Below are 20,159 nucleotides of genomic sequence, written 5' to 3'. Positions count from 1 at the left end.
ACAAAGACAGGTAATCCATGTACCTGACCTCTAGTAGGAACTAAGTATATATTTGTTGAGTAAGTTAGATTTTGGGGTTTCCAAATGAGTGTGACTCGTTTTGATTCTTCTCTCCATTCATGCTTCTATCCTCTGTGGAATCACACTTTGATGTTTTCCTGTCTCCTAAGTATATGATGGTCTTTGAGGAACTGGCTTTATGGATGAGAATAAAAATACAGGACTTTAGGGATTTCGACAGAAATATAATGAGCATTATAGTTAGGTGACACATTTAGTTTTTATCCATGTGAAACACAGTCTAGAATTCCACAATTTGCTGTATTTCCATGACTTGTAGTTGACATTTTGGCCTGTGACAGTTCTATTAAAGTTGGATGTATTTAGTTGGTAAACAGTTCTTTATAGGAATCAGGTGACATCCCTCTTTGTTTTCTTTTTCTTCCAGACACTCTCTGGTGAGTGGGAGAAACTATCAAATTAAAACAAATAACATATCCAAAAATTAGGAAGAAATAAAGGGCATGTATTCTCTGTCCCATTCTAGTGTTAGTAATGCTGGGTGATGTCTGGCTGGTTCTTGCAGAAACATCAGACCACATCATTGCATTGAAGCTAAATTCAGAAAAAGACTTTGTTGTCAGCGAAGGTGAATCAGACTTTCAAGTTCTTGTATTATTTTGTACCAAGGAATATAATTTTCAAAGTCAAATTTGTTTAATCCAAAATTGATTTTCGTGTTTTTTTTTTCTTAAGAGTGCAAAGGGATATTTGATTATAAGTCCAACTCAACCTCTTAAACATTTAACAAAGTTTATAAATACTTCAGTTCATATGGGTATATGACAAAAAAAGGCAGCCAACCTGAAACAAGCCCTAAGAAAGATAAGGTTGGGAGCACTGATCAACCAAGTGTTTTTTTGAGAGCTTTTAATGGTAGCACTCAAACAGTCTATGGACACTAATTTTGACCCTGGTACTTTGTGGTCCTAAACACTTTCAGCTTACTTGCCCATCATAGGAAAGTCATCAGCCTTGAAATCCATTCCTTAACACAAAATGGTCTCCTGCTCCATTTCCACATGGTCTCATTGATACATATGACTTAATTATTCTCTTTAAAACTTCAATTTTTATACCTTAACATAATTATAAAACCACCTTTCTTCTTAAGTTCTGGAACTCTTCTTTCTTTTTTTTTCTTTTTTTTTCCATTTTATTTATTTTTTCAGCGTAACAGTATTCATTCTTTTTGCACAACACCCAGTGCTCCATGCAAAACGTGCCCTCCCCATTACCCACCACCTGTTCCCCCAACCTCCCACCCCTGACCCTTCAAAACCCTCAGGTTGTTTTTCAGAGTCCATAGTCTCTTATGGTTCGCCTCCCCTTCCAATTTTTTTTTTTTTTAATAAACATATAATGTATTTTTATCCCCAGGGGTACAGGTCTGTGAATCGCCAGGTTTACACACTTCACAGCACTCACGATAGCACTGGGAGGGAGACAAATCTTCTTTCTTTTTTTAAGATAATTTATTTATTTTAGAGACAGAGCAAGCTGCGCAGTGCGGGAGAAAGACAGAGGGAGAGAGGGAATCTCAGACTCCCACTGAGTGCAACGCCGAGGCAGGGCTCAATCCCCCTACTTGAGCCAAAATCAAGAGTCGGATGCTTAACTGACTGAGCCACTCAGGCACCCCTGCACATTTTATTTATTTATTTTTAAAAATATTTTATTTTAATTTATTTGACAGATAGGAGAGAGGGAAAACAAGCAAGAGGAGTGTAAAAGGGAAAAGCAGCCTTTCTGTGGAGCAGGGAGCCTGATAGGGACTCGATCCCAGGACCCTGGGATCATGACCTGAGCCCAAGGCAGATGCTTAACCAACTGAACCACCCAGGCACCCCTGGAACTCTTCATTATAATGTTTTTGGGGGACTATATAAAAAAAGATCTATTAGAGGGCCAAGAAATGTTGATAATTGGGTCTTATTCATCGCCTTTAATGTTAGGACTTCGAATACCATCTAGTCCAAAACTGTCTCTTACTCCTGACAAGGAGTCATCTGTGGGCTGCTTGAATGCCTCCTAGAACAGGAAGTCATATCTCTGAAGGCATTCCTGATACAAACACAGATCTTCCCTGCCACAGCCCCTGTCTGCGGGGTCTGCCCTTTCCCTCAGAAGCTGCTCCAAACAAGTCAGTCGTTCTTCCCTGTGACAGATTTCACATATTTGAAGACAGGTCTCCCAACAACTTCTTGAGGCCTACCATCATTTTTTATGCAATGTGTTTTTCAGAATCCTATTCCTCTGGTTACCCATCTCTGGATCAGCTCCATATTTTCACTTTCTACTTAGAATATAATGGCCAGATTGAGACACAGCATGTCCCATGGGATTTGATCATTTGTTTCTGGCATACACTTGCTAGGTTTTTTTGTTCTGCTGCTCAGTTTTGAAGCAGGATGCAGGAAGAGGCCCGAGTGGGCTGAAGTCTCACTAGCATTCCTGCTGAAAGACTTCGTAGGCCTACTCCCCTCTGTTCCATGCTTGGAAAAACAATTTTTTTAAAGGTAAACTTCCATCGGGAAGCTCTAAGCACCACCCAGAGGAAGTGCCCAATCCAATTCACTTCTTTGTTCCCTGGATCTCTGACTCTAGAATTCACAGCATTAAAATCCTGGAGGCTAAATCAGACTTTCCTTTTATTGAATTCTAACTACAGTGGGTATTATTGATTCAAAGTACAGCATATTATGATTGCTATACTGATATCAATGCTTGTTTCTTTTATAGTGCTCTGCTTGTACTGGTAGAAGGGGATCAAATTTCAAAATTCTCATGGTATTTTGTGCCTTTTCGTGGTTGCCAAAAGGCACATATTTGTCTGGTATACTTTTTCTCATCTACAATAAACGCTTTTTTTCACTGTTGTTTAGCAGTTTCCAAGCACCACCGTCGTGAGGGGAATTGACATGAATTCATATTTATCGAGAACCCACAGGGTGCCTGCTGCTGTCCTTGTCTCTGTAACAGCCCCATCCATTGAGAGCTGCTCCACAGGCCCACAGCCTTTCCCTGCTTAACTTAGGAGCAGCTGCAGCCCTCGCAAAGTGAAAACCAAATGTCCTCTGGGGCTTCAGAGATACCAAATTCATTTTTCTCTCTTGTAAATGAACTGGCTTCTCCCTGCTGGTGTCTCCATGATTAGGACTCTCTTAATAATTAATAAGTACCATCCTTCATGAAGAGTGTGTTTATAGTAGTTTATTAGGTTGGTTTTGCCCCAGAACAAGAGAACAGTGTATGGTTATTTGAACTGCTCTTCCCATCTGTGTAATTTTTTTGCTTTGATAGTTTAAATATGTAAGCTTGTTTCTTAGTGTTTCTTATTAGATTAGTTGAGATACTTGATAATTAATTTTGTAGAGGACAGAAATATTTTTCTTCTTGTCATTCCTATAATTTAAAAAAATGGTAAATAAAAATAAAAGTGCTCAAAACCAGTCTGATATAAAAGGATCTATAAAAGAAAAGGACACTTTTCTTTGCCTTATTGGATGGAGGTAGGAATTATCTTACATTTTAGCACATCTGTATACCATTAAAAAACAAACCTTTTTTTTTAAATAACGAGCCCTTGCTATAGATGAGTTGTCCTAATTTGTGTTTTACTCAGATTGTCATAGTTTATATTCCTAGGATATTGAGGTTTGAATCTGGAGGGACTTAGTGTTTGGCTGGAAGGACATCCACAAGTTGGACAGACACAAGTCTGTCCAAGCTAGATTTGAAACCTTCCGAAACCACAGGATTAAGTATGAAATCTTGTGGAAACAGGTTTCTCATGAAAACTTTGGCATTTCTAATCATTACCAAGAAGAGCTAGAAGGGAATTAGGAACTATGGGTTTCTAATTTGATTTCTTTATTTATACGTTGGCATATAAAAGGTTGTTGTTTTGGAGTTTTTGAAAGAGCTCAAGTTTGATGAAAATGGAAATTAAAATAAACAGAATACATGAAGGGAAATTCATATATTTTTTTTTTCTAAATGTGTTTGGGAATGTGAGAAGGACCTCAAGAGAGTGATTCTTATCACCTTAAAGTCAAAGCTCTTGTTCACAGGTCCTAGAGTGTATCTAGTAAAAGCTATAATTACTGAGCACTTGACATTTTTAGGGTACTTTATAGTTCTACTGTCAGTTTTCCCTTGTTCAAATTAAAGTTTAATTTTACTATAGGGTAAGAGTTGATCAGTCGACTAAAATAGCACCCCTACCTGCCTTCTCCAAATAGAGGATTTGGAGTTGAATACAAAAGTAGTCTGGGAAAAATCAATTTCCTTACTATGAAGTTTAAACTGGATCTAGTATCTTAGAAATGCATGTCTGATCATAAACACTCTCCAGGAGCGTTTTCTGCTGTAACTGAACTGTACTATACAGTTTAAGGAAAAGGAAGGGGAAATAGAAGTGAGTGTTTTATATGGAACATATCACCCTGGCTGTGATTTTTAATGAGGTTAAGCAATATTATTAATAAACTAGCTCCCCCCCCATAAATTTAAAGAATCGTTGTCCTGAATCTTATTAATATTTGTCTCTTAAGCTAATTTTACACCATAAATATACGTAAGTGCCACATTTGACAATAATACCATTGCTGAGGGTTTCTTCCAAATACATGGTATTTTATCCACACACACACACACACACACACACACACACATATAATATTTCTTCCACAAATATATATCATGTGTATCAGTTTGGTAAACTGATAACTAAAATAGATTATTTATTTTAGTTTCCTATGGCCGGTATGTCAAATTATTACAAATATGAGGGCTTAAAACAGCATAAATTTATTGTCTTAAGATCTGGAGGTCAGAAGCTAAAATGGGCCTCAGTGCTCTAAAGTCCAGGTGTTGACAGGGCTGTGTCTTTTCAGGAGGCTCTGGGAGAGAATACATTCCCTTGCCTTTTTCAGCTTGTAGAGCCTGCCCATATTCCTTGGCTCATGGCCCCTTCCTCCGTCTTCAAAGCTAGCAATGAGCATTTGAGTCTTTCTCACAGTGCATCACTGTGACACCGACTCTTCTGCTTCCCCCTTTCATCTATGAGAATGCTGGTGACAACACTGGACCTACCAGAGTCATCTTGGATCATTTCCCCAATCTCAAGGTCATCTGGTTAGCAACCTTAATGCTGTGTGTGTACTAATTCTCTCTAACCACACATTACATATTCATAGGTTCCAGGAAATAGGATATTTATTTACATCCTTAAGGAGGCATTATTTTGCCTACTCCACGATCTGACCTAAATTTTAACGTGACTATTCTGGGTTACTTTGACAATGTACTGAAGGGAGATAAGATAAGAAGCAGGAAACCACAGGAGATAAAATGGCACCTTGGACGGGAGAGCAGTGGAGGTGGTGAGAAGTGACAGCATCCTGAAAGGTAATTTGTTGAACTATGAGATGTAGGGTATGACAGAGAGAAGAGTTATGCGGGTCGTTCAAAGTTTTTGGCCTTAGCCATAGAAAAAAATTAACGGCCATTAATTAAGATGGAGAGAACTATGGAAAGTAGGTTTAGGACTTGAGTGTTCAGTTTATGGAAGGGTAAGAATGCGTCTAATGTCCCAGGTGTCTGGTAGTGATTCCAGTCATATAGGTCTGTTCCCTAGCAGGGCCAGAGGTATAAGGTCCCCTGGGGCTTTCTTCCAGGGAATTGAAGATTGATTCATTTGCTACCCTCTACTTCCCTTCTGTTTATGAGAAAGCAGAGCACTGTCTTTTTAATAACTATTCCCCTCTTTTGAACAACTTCTAGCATGTCTAAATTGTCAACAAATTGGATTTACTGGGTAAGGATTGGGAGAATGATAAAAAGGAGAGAGATAACTTCTTTTTTGCCTTTGCAAAAGACCTCTGGTCTTCCCATGATTTATAACCTACCAGAATGGAGAGATTGTTGTATCAACTTAATATATTCTTGGACCCGTTTCGTATGACCATCTTTGCCAGACCATTCTGAACTGCCCGTGTCAACACTTACTTGCACAAAGCTTAAGAGATGGGCGTTTCCCCCCAGTACTGAGCCCTGGGAAGCATCCTTTTTCTGCAGGGATTCCAGATACTTCCAACCAAAATTAGTTGAGTGGCAGTTCCATATTTTTACTGGGCTTTTATATCTTGTTTCTTGGAATTGATGATTCCTTCTAAAGACCTCCTGATGGTAGATTATTTAGTTATTCCAGTTGATTCTACAGCCAAAGAAGCCTCATAGAACTTGAAATAACAACAGTTAACATATATTAGGAGAGTTTATTATGTTCCAGATGTTATGTTAAGCACTTTCATGGCTTATCTTATTTAATTCTTTATAAAGCACTGGTGAGATTGTAGGGATTATTTTGGCTACATTTTGCAGGTGGAGTCATTGAAGCTAAGAAAGGCTAGATATTTACAGATAGGAAACAAATGTGCTGGAGTTCCGTCCCAGAAACTATATTCCAACCCAGAAACCCGAGGCACTATATTTTTCTCCCCAGATTGATCCCTGCCCTCTTTTTGTGCTTGACATTATTGTGTAATTGGTGTTAATTTGCCCCTAACATAGCCCATAGCTGGCTTTCTGCTTCTTCTGTGTACTGCTTAAGAGAGCTAAGCATAGCAGAACCTAGCCCTTCAAAAGGGAAAGGATCTCCTAGCCAACAGGGCCATCTTTGATCTTGCTGCTGGTTATGACCCAAGGCTCCTGGCACTGGGCAGTGGTCAAGAAGAGAGCATGATGATGGCCTTCAGCATATCCACTTGCCAAGTACTTGCATTCCTCAGTTCCATTCCTACCGAACATCTGACTGCAGTAGTCCACCCCCACAGAACTGTGCCAGTACTCAGCCCCTGCCTGATCTCTTCATCCAGCGGTCCCAGAACACTGACTGCTCACCCTGAGGAAACTTCACCACTGCCGAGTCCACCCTGATTTGCTTAAAGCAGGCTGCCTTGGGTATACGACCTTCACGAGGACATGGATTGCGTCTGTGTTATTCACTGCGGTAGCCCTAGCACCAATCAGAGTATAAGGCACTGGGTAAATTCTTGTGCAGTGATCAGATTACACACCGCCATGTGCATGTACTTACAGGGACACAGATGTCTGTGCTCTAGTGGGGCTCTGAGGCCATTGTCAGGGCCACTGAATCCCACAGCGGAGCTGCGAGTCATCGCATGCTCCCCAGCTGACTCTGAAATGACCATTCTGCACCATTCTGCACCATTCTGCATTGGAGAGGTTTGGGTTTAATGCTGCAGCCCATAAACACTGGCCCTTGTCTTGACCAGAGGCAGACACTTTGGAAGCTTCAAGTTTGTCAACTGGTGGCAGCTACACTTAAGAGATGGTGGACCAGGGATGCCCCACATATGGAGACACTAAGTACTAGCCTACAGTGAAAAATATTTCTTTGACAAAGGTAGTGACGTCATCAAATTTCTCTCTTCCATCATCTCTGAGGTCTTGAGTCCTCAGTCGCCTAGAACTTGTAACCCCTCTCCTGCTAGATTCGCTGTCTTTTCAGATTAATTTATGGAATTATCTTGTCCTGTACACACAGTGCTATCTCCCAAATACTAAACAGAATTCTTTATTTTTGTGTAGATTTTTATAGTGTGCCATGAGATTTCATTCTTACATACGTATCCTTGTGCTGCATACAGGAAGAGTGTTTGTACAGTATATTATCTGTGATTCCCTTCCCCTGCCTATACACACACACACACACACACACACACACACACACACACACACTGATCTGTTATGTGTAGATTATGTCTGGTCAGATGAGAAAGTGATGCAAAATCAATTTGAAAAATAATCTTTCTGCAGTGAGACACCTTTAATTTGCTGGCGATGTGTTATTATAAACCGCTCGCCAAAGCAGAATACTTTGCTCATTTCCAACACAGGCAAATATATTGATCTGGTGCTAAACAGTCCTTGGTTTCTTTTTTATTTTTTTCAGGCAAGAAAACTGATTAGTGACTTTGCCATTATCCTGTCCATTCTCATCTTTTGTGTAATAGATGCCCTGGTAGGTGTGGATACTCCAAAACTAATTGTGCCAAACGAATTCAAGGTAGGTGAACTTCTGCTTGGGGTCATTCCTGGGATGCTATGACTTTCTTTCCCTGTTACATTTTGTTGTATGTTTTTGAGTTAGTTTTGTATGATTATCTGTGTGTGTTTTTTTTTTTTTTAATTTCAGAAGTGGTCTTTTGCTAGGCATGTGTATACACTTTATCTATTTCTTCCCTAAAATCAAATGCCTCATTAGGATCGAATGCAAGGTTCACATTATACTGATTTTTATTGAAAAATACAAACACTGCTTTATATTTTTAGAGTATTTAAGATGAGTTAAAGTATTTCATACAACTTATCCCTTTGATCCATATAGTAATTCTAGGATGTAATGTAACTATCATCATCTTTACTTGATGAAGTTGATGTTGGAACTCATAAAGATTAAGGGAAATGCTCAAGGTTATATTACTAATTCAATGCTCTTTTCCTGCTACCAAACTACCTGCCATATACACACATTTGTATGTAAAGTGCATTTTAATTATTACAAAGAAGATACAGGAGTTATTCATTTTATAGATCCGTTGGTATGTGCAGACCTAATGAGTAAAATTCACGTTTCAGTCATTCTTGCCTGCTCCTCTGTAATTTTTCATTATGTCTTCCACTTGTTTTGTAGAACTCTCCTCCCCTCTCTCTCTCCATCATTGAGACTATACACTTGCTAAGAAAAATTAAACTAACTGCAGTTTTAGCTTAGTAACTACTTAATGAGGAAGGGGTATCTATGGTATAGCAAACTATTGTTGCACTATCTCTGCCCTCTCATAATCATTAGCAAAGATAAGTTTTCAATCATTCAATGATGATTTCACTTAAGTTAACATTTCTTGAATGTTTGCTTTGAGCTAGGCTCTTCATAGGGGATTTGGAATGCACTGATGAGCGAGAGAAAGTTTCTTCCCTTCCCAGTTCTCAACCTGATAAAGGTAGTAAAATGTGGATGGATTCAGGGACGTAGTTATGAGCAAAGGGGAATGGAAGACAAATATCTTCAGAGAAGTGACTTTCTTGATAGTAAATGTGGAGAAAATAATTCATAGGATTCTGTTTTGGTTTATTTGATTATTTAGCTTTAGGAAAAGGAAAGGAAAAAAAAATCTTTTTCCATGTAGTACAGATGTATGATCTGACAGAGGATAGATGGAGAACTGGAAAAATAGTTGTATTTTTCATTTTTGGTAATATTTCTGAGGATTTAAGCAGTTATTCTGGCTCATTTTTTATATGTATAAGAAAGACAGGAGTATTTAAACAAGTTCAATTATAGCATATAAAAATATTTGTAGATTTTTCTATCTTATATTCTGTGAAACAATTACAATTTGACAGTAGTAGAAACAACTTCAGTATAATTGCCAAAATTCATGGACAAAATTCAATGTCATTTTGTCATTTTTTTGCCTATGTCTTTACTATTTTATTTGAGTTTTTCTTATGGTGCCTCTTAACTTTCACTGTCTTGCGTCTTGAGTCCTTATCTTAGATCATCCTAAATGCACAAAATGGCATTTACCTATTTCCCCGCAGCCTATATTCTTAGTCTCCTTCATTTAAAATACTGCCTTAAAATGACACCTTCAGGAAGTTTTTGGTGACTAATCTTTGTTTAACCTATAAGTAAGACTGCTTCTGTTTTTGAATATGTTGTCTCTTCAGAAATAAAATTGTATCTCTCCCATTGCTTTTTCACCAAATAGTATGTTTTAATATTACTTTGAAAATGTTCTCTCTCTTCTTCAAGCCAACAAGTCCAAACCGAGGTTGGTTTGTTCCACCATTTGGAGGAAACCCCTGGTGGGTGTACCTTGCAGCCGCTATCCCTGCTTTGTTGGTCACCATTCTGATTTTCATGGACCAGCAAATCACAGCTGTGATCGTGAACAGGAAAGAACATAAACTCAAGGTAAATGTTCATAACAGGGGTCATTATTGCCTTCCACGTTCTTTATAGTACTTGAAAATACTAATTTATTCAAGACCAAGACAATTTTTGTGAGTTAGATTATAGGTAATATTTCCGACTTGGCAGAGTCACAGATCACTTGGTGTTGACACATGTCCTTGATGTAATACTTTAGAAAGACCTCATTTAAATCTGAAAAAGCTGAAACCATATTTCCTTCACCACCAACGAGGACAATATAAACTGTTTGCTACTCAACCACTGTCATCCTACATCTGATTTTAATGTGGTAACTGTCCTTAATGAAGGCGATGACAAATACTTTTTCTGAGACTGTTCAGATAAAAGCATTTTTGTTTTTAATCTGTTGACTTGGTGGGTTACAGTAATAGGTTTCTGTTGTCGAACCAACATTACAACCTGGTAGAATATAGTTTCTTTTATACATAGTTTTTATATCTTTATGTATAAATTATTATATAGTTATGTAATATATAATATACAGTGTTTTATATATGTATATGTTATGGATTTTTGCATCTATGTTTACGAGTAACATTGGCCCACGGATTTTCTTTCTTACAGCATCCCTGTCTGATTTTTGTGTCAGGACTATATTATCCTTATAAAATGAGCTGGGGAGTGTTTCTTCTCCTATTCCACTTCTATTCCATTCTCTGAAATAGAGCATAATATTCTCTTTATTATATGTATCATGCCAACTATCTTTTCTGTGAATGATCAAACATGCTTATAAAACTATCTGGGCTGAGTAGTTTTTGGGTGGAACTTTTAAAAACTGATGATCAAAATGTTCTGATGAGGAATAACACAGAAGACATTAGGAGAAGGAAAGGAAAAATGAATTGGGGAGATTGGAGGGGGAGATGAACCATGAGAGACTGTGAACTCTTAGAAACAAACTGAGGGTTTTCGAGGAGAGAAGGGAAGGGGGTTGGGTGAGCCTGGTGGTCGGTATTAAGAAGGGCGCGTATTGCATGGAGCACCGGGTGTGATGCATAAACAATGAATCTTGGAACACTGAAAAAAAAAATAATGTTCTGATGATTATAAAACATTCATAATTACTATTTTTCTATTTTAGAAACTTTTCTCTATTTTGTTTCAGTTCCCGATATTTTCAAATTTATTGATATGTTGTTTATAGTATTCTCTTTTGTTAATTTTCTAATCCGAGCCTGTTACTTTTCACTTTAAATCCTAATGTTATTGACTTGTGCTTATCATTTTCCTTGATCTGTCTAGCCTGTCATCTGTCAGTTTTCTTAGTCTTTTTTCAAGGAAGCAGTTTTTTACTACATTGGATTTTTTGTACTGTTGCGTTGTTTTCTGTTACTATTTCGTTATTTGTTTTGAAACCATTTTAAGTACATCCACGTTTGTATCTAGTTCATCTTTTCAGTGATTTGGACTTTTTAATGCCACTCTCTTTGTTTCTAGTAATGCTTTTTGTCTTAAAGCTTATTTTACTTTGTTCTAATAAAGCTAGGGTAACTTAATTTTCACTTATCTGATATGTATTTTTCTGTTCTTTTACTTTCAGTATGCATTGTGTCCCATGTCTCCTTGGAAATAACACATAGGATCCATTTTTGCAGTCTTTTCCCTTGACTAAAACATTTAATCTGTTTAAATGGATCGTGACAACTAAAAGATTTGGATCCATTTTTACCACATTATTTTTGCTTTCTACCTGCCTAATTTTCTCTGTATTCTTTCTCTTTTATTCTCCTTTCTTGCCCTCTTTTAGGTTGGTACAGTTTTATTTTTTATTGTCTTCAATCTAACTTGTTTTCTGTTAGTTTGGAAGTTAAACATTTTATCTTTTCTCTTAGTGATTATGTTGTATATTTTAATATGCATCTTTAAGTTCTGAAGCTAGTCAGCATGTTTATCTTTCTGCTGAAATACACTAATGGCTACAGAATGCTTTAATGTTGATATTCCTTCCTGAGTCATATGTTGTGATTACCCAGATTTGATTGCTATCTGGATTTAAAAATACAGTTAGACATGGTCAGTGTTTTTAGAATTAAATACAGGTTTACCGTTTTCTTTGCTTATTTTCTCTCTCTCTCTCTTTCTCTCTCTCTCTTTCATTCAGACCTTCCATTTTCAAATATTTTTCTTTAGACTGAATTATTTCCCTTAAATAGTTCTTACTAGACTTGTGAAATTTTTTCTGTAGGGATTTCTGGGTGGTAAACTCTCTCATTTCTGTTTGTCTGAAAATGCTTTTGTTTCACCCTCATTCTTGAAAGATAGTTTCTCTGGATATATAACTGTACGTTGAAAGCTCTTTTTTTCAGCATGTAGAAGCTATTTTCCATTATTTCTGATTTTCATAAAAGTGAAGTATCAGTATAATTTTCATTCCTTTGTAAGTAATCATTCTTGTCTTTTGGATGATTTTATCATTCTTCTCTTGTGTCTTTATTCTGGAGTTTCACTATATGTTGTATTAGCATAGATTTATTTTTCTTATATGTTGGATAATTGGGTTTCTGGTCTGATATTAATTATTAGATTATTGAATCTTCTTGTCTTTTATCAGTTGTGGAATATTGTAAGTCTGACTCTTTCAAGCTCTAATACATTCTTCTGGAATTCTGCGTAGAAATTTTACTGTATATCCACATCTTGTGCTCTATTTCTGTTAATCTGTTTTTGGTTTTGTTTTACATTTCCTGCCTTTTGGGCTCTGTGTTATAGTTTGGGTAATTTCTTCAGATCTTTCTCTTTATTAAACTCTTTATTCTGTTGGTTCTATTCTGTCATAAACCAGCCACTGGATTTTTCCTTTCAAGAATTATACTTTTTTATATTTACAAGTTCTATTTTGTTCTTTCCCAAATCTTCCTGTTCAGTTTTGATATTCCTGAATTCTTTATTCTTTTTCTTTTGCTTTCTTTTTTTAAAGACTTATTTATGTATTTGAAGGAGAAAGAGACAGAGAGAGTGAGTAGGGGGAGAGGGAGACAAGCAGACTCTCTGCTAAGTGGGGAGGCTGACATGGGGCTTGATCCCAGGACCCTGAGATCATGATCTGAGCTGAAATCAAGAGCCAGACACTTAACTGAATGAGCCACCCAGGTGCCCCTTTATTATTTTTCCATACACTCTTTTATCTATTATTTTAAACATTTGCTGTCTTTGCTGGTTTGATTTTGAACTTTGTTTTCTTGGCTGACTCTTACTTCTGGTGTCTGTCTTCCTCATGTCTTTTTTTTTTTTTTTTTAAGAGAGAAAGTTGTGTGCTAATCTTCTTATGCCAGTGTTTCAAAGCCCTCCAGAGAAGATTTTATATGCTTCTGGGGTGTATAAGAGAGTCCAACCAGCCCAGAAACACTTTACATTTATTTATCCCTGTAAAAATATTTTATTATGGAACGTTTTAAGCATATATAAAAGTAGACAGATGGCATAGCTCCAGATACTTATCACCCAACTCTAACAATTATTGACTTCTGTCTCGTCTTCTGTCCTTTATATCCGCATCATATTATCCTCTTCTTATAACTCTGAAGTAAGTGTAGACGGTATTTCATATTATTCGTAAACTTTCCAGTTTGTACTTCTAAAGATAAGATCTGGGTTTTTAAATTTATTTATTTTAGAAATAGAATGCATGCAAGAGAGTATAGGGGGAGGGGTTGGAGAGAGGGAGAGAGAGAATCCTCAAACAGACTCCCAGATCAGCTGAGTGGAGAGGCCAACAAGAGACAGGATCTCAGGATCCTGTGATGATGACCTAAGCTGAATTCAAGAGTCATCTGCTCAACAAACGGAGACACCCAGGTGCCCTAAGATCTGTTTTTAAAACCATGACCACAGGACCACTATCTGTCTAAAAGGTGTTAATAAAATTCTTTAATATCATCAACTCTCCAGTCAATATTTAAATTTACTAATGTGTCACAAATATCATAACCTTTAAAGTATAGTTTATTTGGTGAAATCAGGATCCAATTATATTTCAAATATTATTACCCTAGTAATTTATTTGTTGAAGGCAACCAGGTTGTTTTTCAGTTTATCTTTTGTGATATAACAGACCACCTGAAAACTTAGTGAAACAGCAATTTATTACCATCTCATCTTCCTTTGGGTCTACAGGGTTCAGGTGGCTACTTCTTGCTGACGTCTCTCCTGCAGTTGCAGCTAGTGTCACCTGAAGGGTACACTGGACTCATTGCCCAGGATGGCTTCTTTACTCACACCCATGTCTCGCCTACCTAGTATCTTGATGTTCCTTGGTGTGTCTGTTTGTCCAACTTCTCTATCACCACATGGCATCTCCACCTTCAGAGGCTTTCAGCGTGGGTCGGGCTTCTTGTAGCACTGCGATCTTGAGCTGTTGGAACTTGCCACATGGAAACTGATGACCCAGAGTTAAGAGTGAAATATGCAAGGCCACTTCATGGTTACACCTGCAACTGGCAAAACTTTATTCTTTATTTTGCTGTTGTTGATTGGTCAAAATAGTTCCAGGCCCTGCCCCCATTGGATGGGGCAGGAAAGGGCTCCATTGTTTGATGGAGGAGTGGCAATTTTACACTTGTAGAAAAATATGCAGGATAGGAGATGTCTTTCCAGTCGTTTTTGGAAAATCTGTCAAATTTGGGGATAGCTGGATTGGTTCAGTCAGTTAAATATCCAACTCTTGATTTTGGCTCGGGTCATGGTCCTAGGATCCAGCCCTGTGTCTGGTTCTGTGCAGAGCCGGAGTCTGCTTGAGGGTTCTCTTTCTCCCTCTCCCACTGCCCCACCTCCACCTCACACACTCTCTTTCTCTTAAAAAAAAAAAAATCTGCCACATTTGCACTATAGAATTTGCCATAGTCTAGCTTGTTTCCCTGTGGTGTCATTTAGCATGCTCTTTGTCTTCTGTATTTTCTTTAAATTGGTCATGGAATCCAGAAACTTATGAAGTATAGTTTGTCATTTCATATCTATATCTCTTTATTTTTGAGGATATGGTGGCAAGACATTCATAGAAGATCAGGACCATTTTACATTAAATTTTTGACTTCAGGATTTCTAGACCATAGAGATAATGCGAATTTCAGCTTCAAACTTAATTGTAAGTTTATAGTTAGAAATAACTTTCGAGATTCTTTTTTTCTTATGGCTTTATATCTACAGATAAGGCCTAGAGAGGCATGTACCCCCACTGTCTTTCTCTGTAGGGTGTCTTATTTCCTAGTTGGCCAGCTGAATATGCTGTATTTAGAGTATCCTAATTCCATTTCAAGGGATGTCTTTCCTTTATACTCTTTAACCCATATCCCTAGAGTTGGTTTGCTGTCCCTAGAGTTCAGATGGTCATTCTAAATCCAGGCCCTAAGGTCTCTCAGGGTGGGCCTAAGCCCCAGGGCTTACTGACCCTATAGATTCACTTTTTCTCGTTGCCATTGTTTTTTTTTGTCTCCAGCTGCTTCTTTTACTTTCTGGTAGATAAGCCATGATTTCTAAAAGATATTTTCTGTATTTTGTTGAGCATTTTTAGGTGCTCTATACTGGGAGGGGTTTCAGCGTTGATTTAGTTTTAAAGGCTGGAAATGGATGATTACTAATGTATTTTATTCTGAAAAGAGTTAGGAAGCACATTTTTAATTTTGTTATATAGTTGACCAGATTTGTTATGTGTCTTTGAGTTGAATACCTATTTACTTTTGCTCGTTAAGTTCTCATTAACAAAATTCAGAATTTCAAGTTTAACACATGCAGAAATGGTAAGATAAAGAATTTTAAAAAAGATTTGACTTTTAAATAATCTCTACATCCAGTGTCGGGGCTCCAGCTCACAACCCCTGGATCAGGAGTTGCATGCTCCACTGACTGAGCCAGCCAGGCACTGCTGATAAAATACGGAATTTTAAAAAATTCTCCTATTCCTTATAGAAAACATTGGAAAATCAAGACATATTAAGGTTTGCCCCTTAAAAGAGGAATTGAGTATATAAAAAATAAGTTTTCATCACTTTCAGAAATTGCTTATTTGAAATAATTTCTTTGAATGACAGTGGTTACAGAATAAGTGCCAGTGTTTTGACACAAATCTAACGATACCAGTGGAGAGACATAGTGGATGAAAGACTTTTCACTCTGGATATTGTCTTATTCACATTTTGTTGGGAAAGATGGCTATGGAATGTGAACATCAGAGATCCTGTCTAAAATTAAAGGGCCCTGACTGCTATGAAATTGATTTAAAAGAGAAACCTGAAACAGTGAGAGAGAAGGAAGCTTTGTAATATTAAAAGCAGCATGTTTTGGGGTGTCATTTGCTTTGGCTCTGTGTCATGTGGCCTTAGCTGGCTGACTGCCCTGTTGGGATGGATCCACCTTTCCACTCTGCTGAATAGCTCTGTATTGATGTAGGAGTGCCAAGCCATTTGGCTTTTCTTGGCCATCATTTTGGTTAGTTACATCCCACATTCTCCCTGCAGAGCACTCAAAAGCAAACGGGGTTCAGCAAGGTCATGACTTCTCCAAGGTTATTTCCTGAATCATTGCAGAGGTAGGAAAAAAGTCTGAGCTTTACACTGCAAAGCAAGGGATACTTCTCACCAGGAAAATGATTTTAAGTATGTGGGAGGGAGAAGTAGTTGAGGATAAGTATCTAGACATAGAGATAAGCTGGTGTATCAGTAAGTTTTCTGATATCCTCTGTAGTAAAACTCTTAATTTGAGGTCACTTTCTTGGGTCACTCCAAAATTTGCCCTGTTTTATTTTTCCTTTCCATTCTTGTTATCCTAATCTTAAATCCAGTCATTTTATTTCATGTCTAGACTATTCTAACTGTTTAGCCATGAGTTAATAATCAGGTTCCCTTGCTTCATTTCAAAAGCAGCAATTTTTTAAAGTGTTGTTATTATGTGTCAGTCTTATATTTCTAAACCTTCACCCCCTGGCCCTCTAAACATTTGCCCCTTGAAGAAAGTTCATTTGATTAGCCTGGGAATTAAATCTCTTTGTAATATGTTTTTAAGCTAAATTCAGAATGATGCCTTCCTCATACTCTACCATGCTCAGATCAAATAGGTTATTGGTTTCTCCTCAAATCTGGCAGCATCTCCTACCAGTTATTCCAACTCTCCTCTCCACCCTTGATGATTACCACTTACCAAAATCCTTCCCATCTTCTAAGAACCTCAGATATGAACTTGTCAGTGTAGCCTTCACTCCTAATGTGACTTCTGTGTTTTTATTTTCATTCTTGCTACATATGCATTACTCATTAGCACTGGTCACATGGTATCTTGCATGGAGGTTAGGTTGTATAATGACTTTATCTCCTTTTCTGGGCCAGATGTTTTCAAGGAAAGGATATGTTTTAGTCCTTTCTCCAGCTCTGTTTCGTGACCCATCTCAACAATTTCCATATAGTAGGCTCAGTAAGTACATTTTGAAGAATTTGGTTATCTTGGGCCACATGGTTCTCAGAGCTGTTGTGCTGTGTGAGATGGGTGATAGCTGAAAAGCTTGCCATCCCATCGCCAGTTCTCACAGTGAGAGCTCATATTATTCAAAGCCCTGTTTAGATGTCATCACAGTGGGAAGTTTTTGCTGGTTCACTCTAGACATTGTTAAACAGTTTATCCTCTCTACTTTGGGTGTCTCTTTCAAACCTCTTTGAATCTCTGTTTAGAGTGCTTTATGATTTGTGTACAAATCTGAGTCCCCTCATCTGATTGTGAGCGCCTTGTGGGGAGGAACTACGTCATGGTTCTTGGTGTCCCCATAAACCAGCTTATTGTCTGGACCATCGGGGGCTCCTAGCATGAATGTTTATTCTGTGTCTCTGCATGTGTGTGTGCCCTTCTCCTGACCTTTGCTATCATCTATTTACCAGATGTAAACTTCAGACTGCTAGACTAGTCTTTTTCTCCCATAGATTTTGATTTCTGTGGATTTATTCCAATTGACTTTTGTTCTGTACTAGTGAAGCATATACAATATCAAAAGGAGTAAAATTTTACTTCCTGTCCTACTTAAAACAATATCTAGATTCAGAAAGTAGACTATCCTTTGCATTTATATTCATGAATATAGGACTTTATTAAACTTTAAAGGACATACATAACCTTTGGACATATTTTTGAGTCCTTTCTATGTATGGAACACTTGTGTTAGATATTGAAGATAAAAATTGTTCTTCTAAGTTATGGTCTCGGCCCTGAAGGAGTTTAGTGGATTTTCCTTATTGACCACTTAACTCTACCACCAAGGTTAGGATTGACTTGGCTTTTTTTGCACCTTGTATCTTGCACATACAATAAATTATTTGCTTCCATATCTGGCTTCAACTAATAATCTACCAACCCCTTAGGGGCACATGTTCTGTCTTATTATTTTATCTAACACAAGGCCTAACATAGTATAGGGTGTTCAGTGGGTGTTTATTAAGTAACAGTTTTCTAAGCAAAGGTATGAGCAAATGCAAAGGCCCCAGGGTGGGAAGGTATGTTGGTATATTGAAGAACAAATAACAGACCAGTGTGACTGGAACACAGGGAAATTAGTGATGCGTGATGAGGTCAAAGGGAGTGGGGCCAGATCTTGTAGAACAGAGGTTCTCAGCTGCATTTCTTTGTTGGTTGTGGCTGTCCTGTGTATTGTAGGCTATTTAGCAGCATCTCTGGACTCTACCCCCTCGATGCCACTTGCACCCTTTCCCCTAAGTTGTGACAAACAAAAATGTTTCTAGACATTGACAAGTGTTCCCTTGGTGGTGGGGGGCGGTGCAAAATAGTTCCAGGAAAAACACTGATATGGAACCTTTTAGATGACTTTACTGTGTTTTATTTTAGGTGGAAGCAGGAAGCTGCTGGGGGGTTTTGAGCAAGGAAGTGCCTATAATAATTGCGATTTTAAAAAGATTACTCTGTAAGGAGAGCAGGCTGTCAGGGACAGGAATGAAGCAGAGACGTCTATGGTGAGGACGGCATTGAGGGTCAGGGGTTGCTTAGTGATGTCAAGGAAGCAGGGAATTTAAGCTGGACCTTGAAGAGAGAGAACAGACTTCAATGTCAAGACTTAGAAACAGGGGACCAGTTTGATGAGTGGTGCAGAATGTGCAAGGCCTGTTTGATGAATGATGAAGCTTCAGTAATCTTTGAGGGCCGCTGTCACAGTATTGGGTGGGGAGCATCCCAGCATGGCCAGCCAGCCAGGTGCTTGCCGTGACTGGTTCTGTCCTGTTTGACTTGTTCATCTCCTGCTGGCCTTCCCTGCTCCCTCAGCATTCCAGCCTGGATGGATGGCACCAAGGCCGCATTTAATCACTCTCTCTAACAGCATTCAGGGTGGAAGGAAGAAGTGCCAGAGTGGGGGTGGGTGAAAGGGAGTGGTTAGAAGGCCCTTGAATAATCCAAGTAGGACATTAAGAAAATCTGCAAAAGGCAGTGGCGATGGGGAGGAAGGGTAATGAACAACTCACATGCTATTTTTGAAAAATGCGGTTTTCTGTATTTCTTACAGTACTATTTCCAGTAAAAGTTCCTATATTTGAATACTGTTTTTATTTCATTCAAATCTAGTTATTCAGATACGATTGGCTAAAGACACATTTTAGAGGTGGCTTGTTTTCATACGCATACGTTTGTTTTGCAGGAACAACTTCTCTGACATAACCATTTGGGTTCCAGGTCTTTATGGCAATCGTTGGAGCACTATGAATTTTTTAGCATAGCTTTTACCATTCTGGTCAACAAATATGTCTCCAGTGTTTACTGGAGGACACTGTACTAGATAGACATTATAAGCCTCAAGCATTGAAATTTGGCAAAATGAATTCATGGCCTTTCCTTCTTTGGACTCAGTCTCCTTAAAATCTCTCCCATCTGTCCATTGTCCTTCCACCATATTATTACTTTTGTTGGAACTGTGTCAGCTCTGGCCTGGACTATGGCAATACTGTCATGTCCGTCTTCTCTGCTGCCAGCCTTGACCACTTCCAGTATGTGCTCTACAAACCAAAAGAGCCGTCCTTCTAAATAGAAATCTGATCATATCACTTACCTACTTAAAAGCCTTTAATGGTTTCCCTTTGCTCTTAGGATA

At 38.1% G+C, this 20,159-nt stretch overlaps 1 protein-coding gene across 2 annotated transcripts in view; it reads left to right on the top strand.

Annotated features, from left to right (window-relative positions):
- Positions 1 to 20,159, top strand: part of SLC4A4 (solute carrier family 4 member 4) — a 353,934-nt gene that overhangs the window by 307,175 nt on the left and 26,600 nt on the right. For both annotated transcript variants that reach the window (XM_045987257.1, XM_045987268.1), the window contains 2 exons: positions 8,042 to 8,155; positions 9,908 to 10,069. In XM_045987257.1, coding sequence (XP_045843213.1) covers positions 8,042 to 8,155; positions 9,908 to 10,069 — 276 coding nt within the window. The remainder of the gene's footprint in view (positions 1 to 8,041; positions 8,156 to 9,907; positions 10,070 to 20,159) is intronic.

The sequence above is a fragment of the Meles meles genome, chromosome 2 (genome assembly GCF_922984935.1).
Source record: "Meles meles chromosome 2, mMelMel3.1 paternal haplotype, whole genome shotgun sequence".
NCBI classification, from domain to species: domain Eukaryota; kingdom Metazoa; phylum Chordata; class Mammalia; order Carnivora; family Mustelidae; genus Meles; species Meles meles.
Note: the sequence above shows the minus strand (reverse complement) of the source record. Positions and strands in the feature narration are given on the sequence as shown.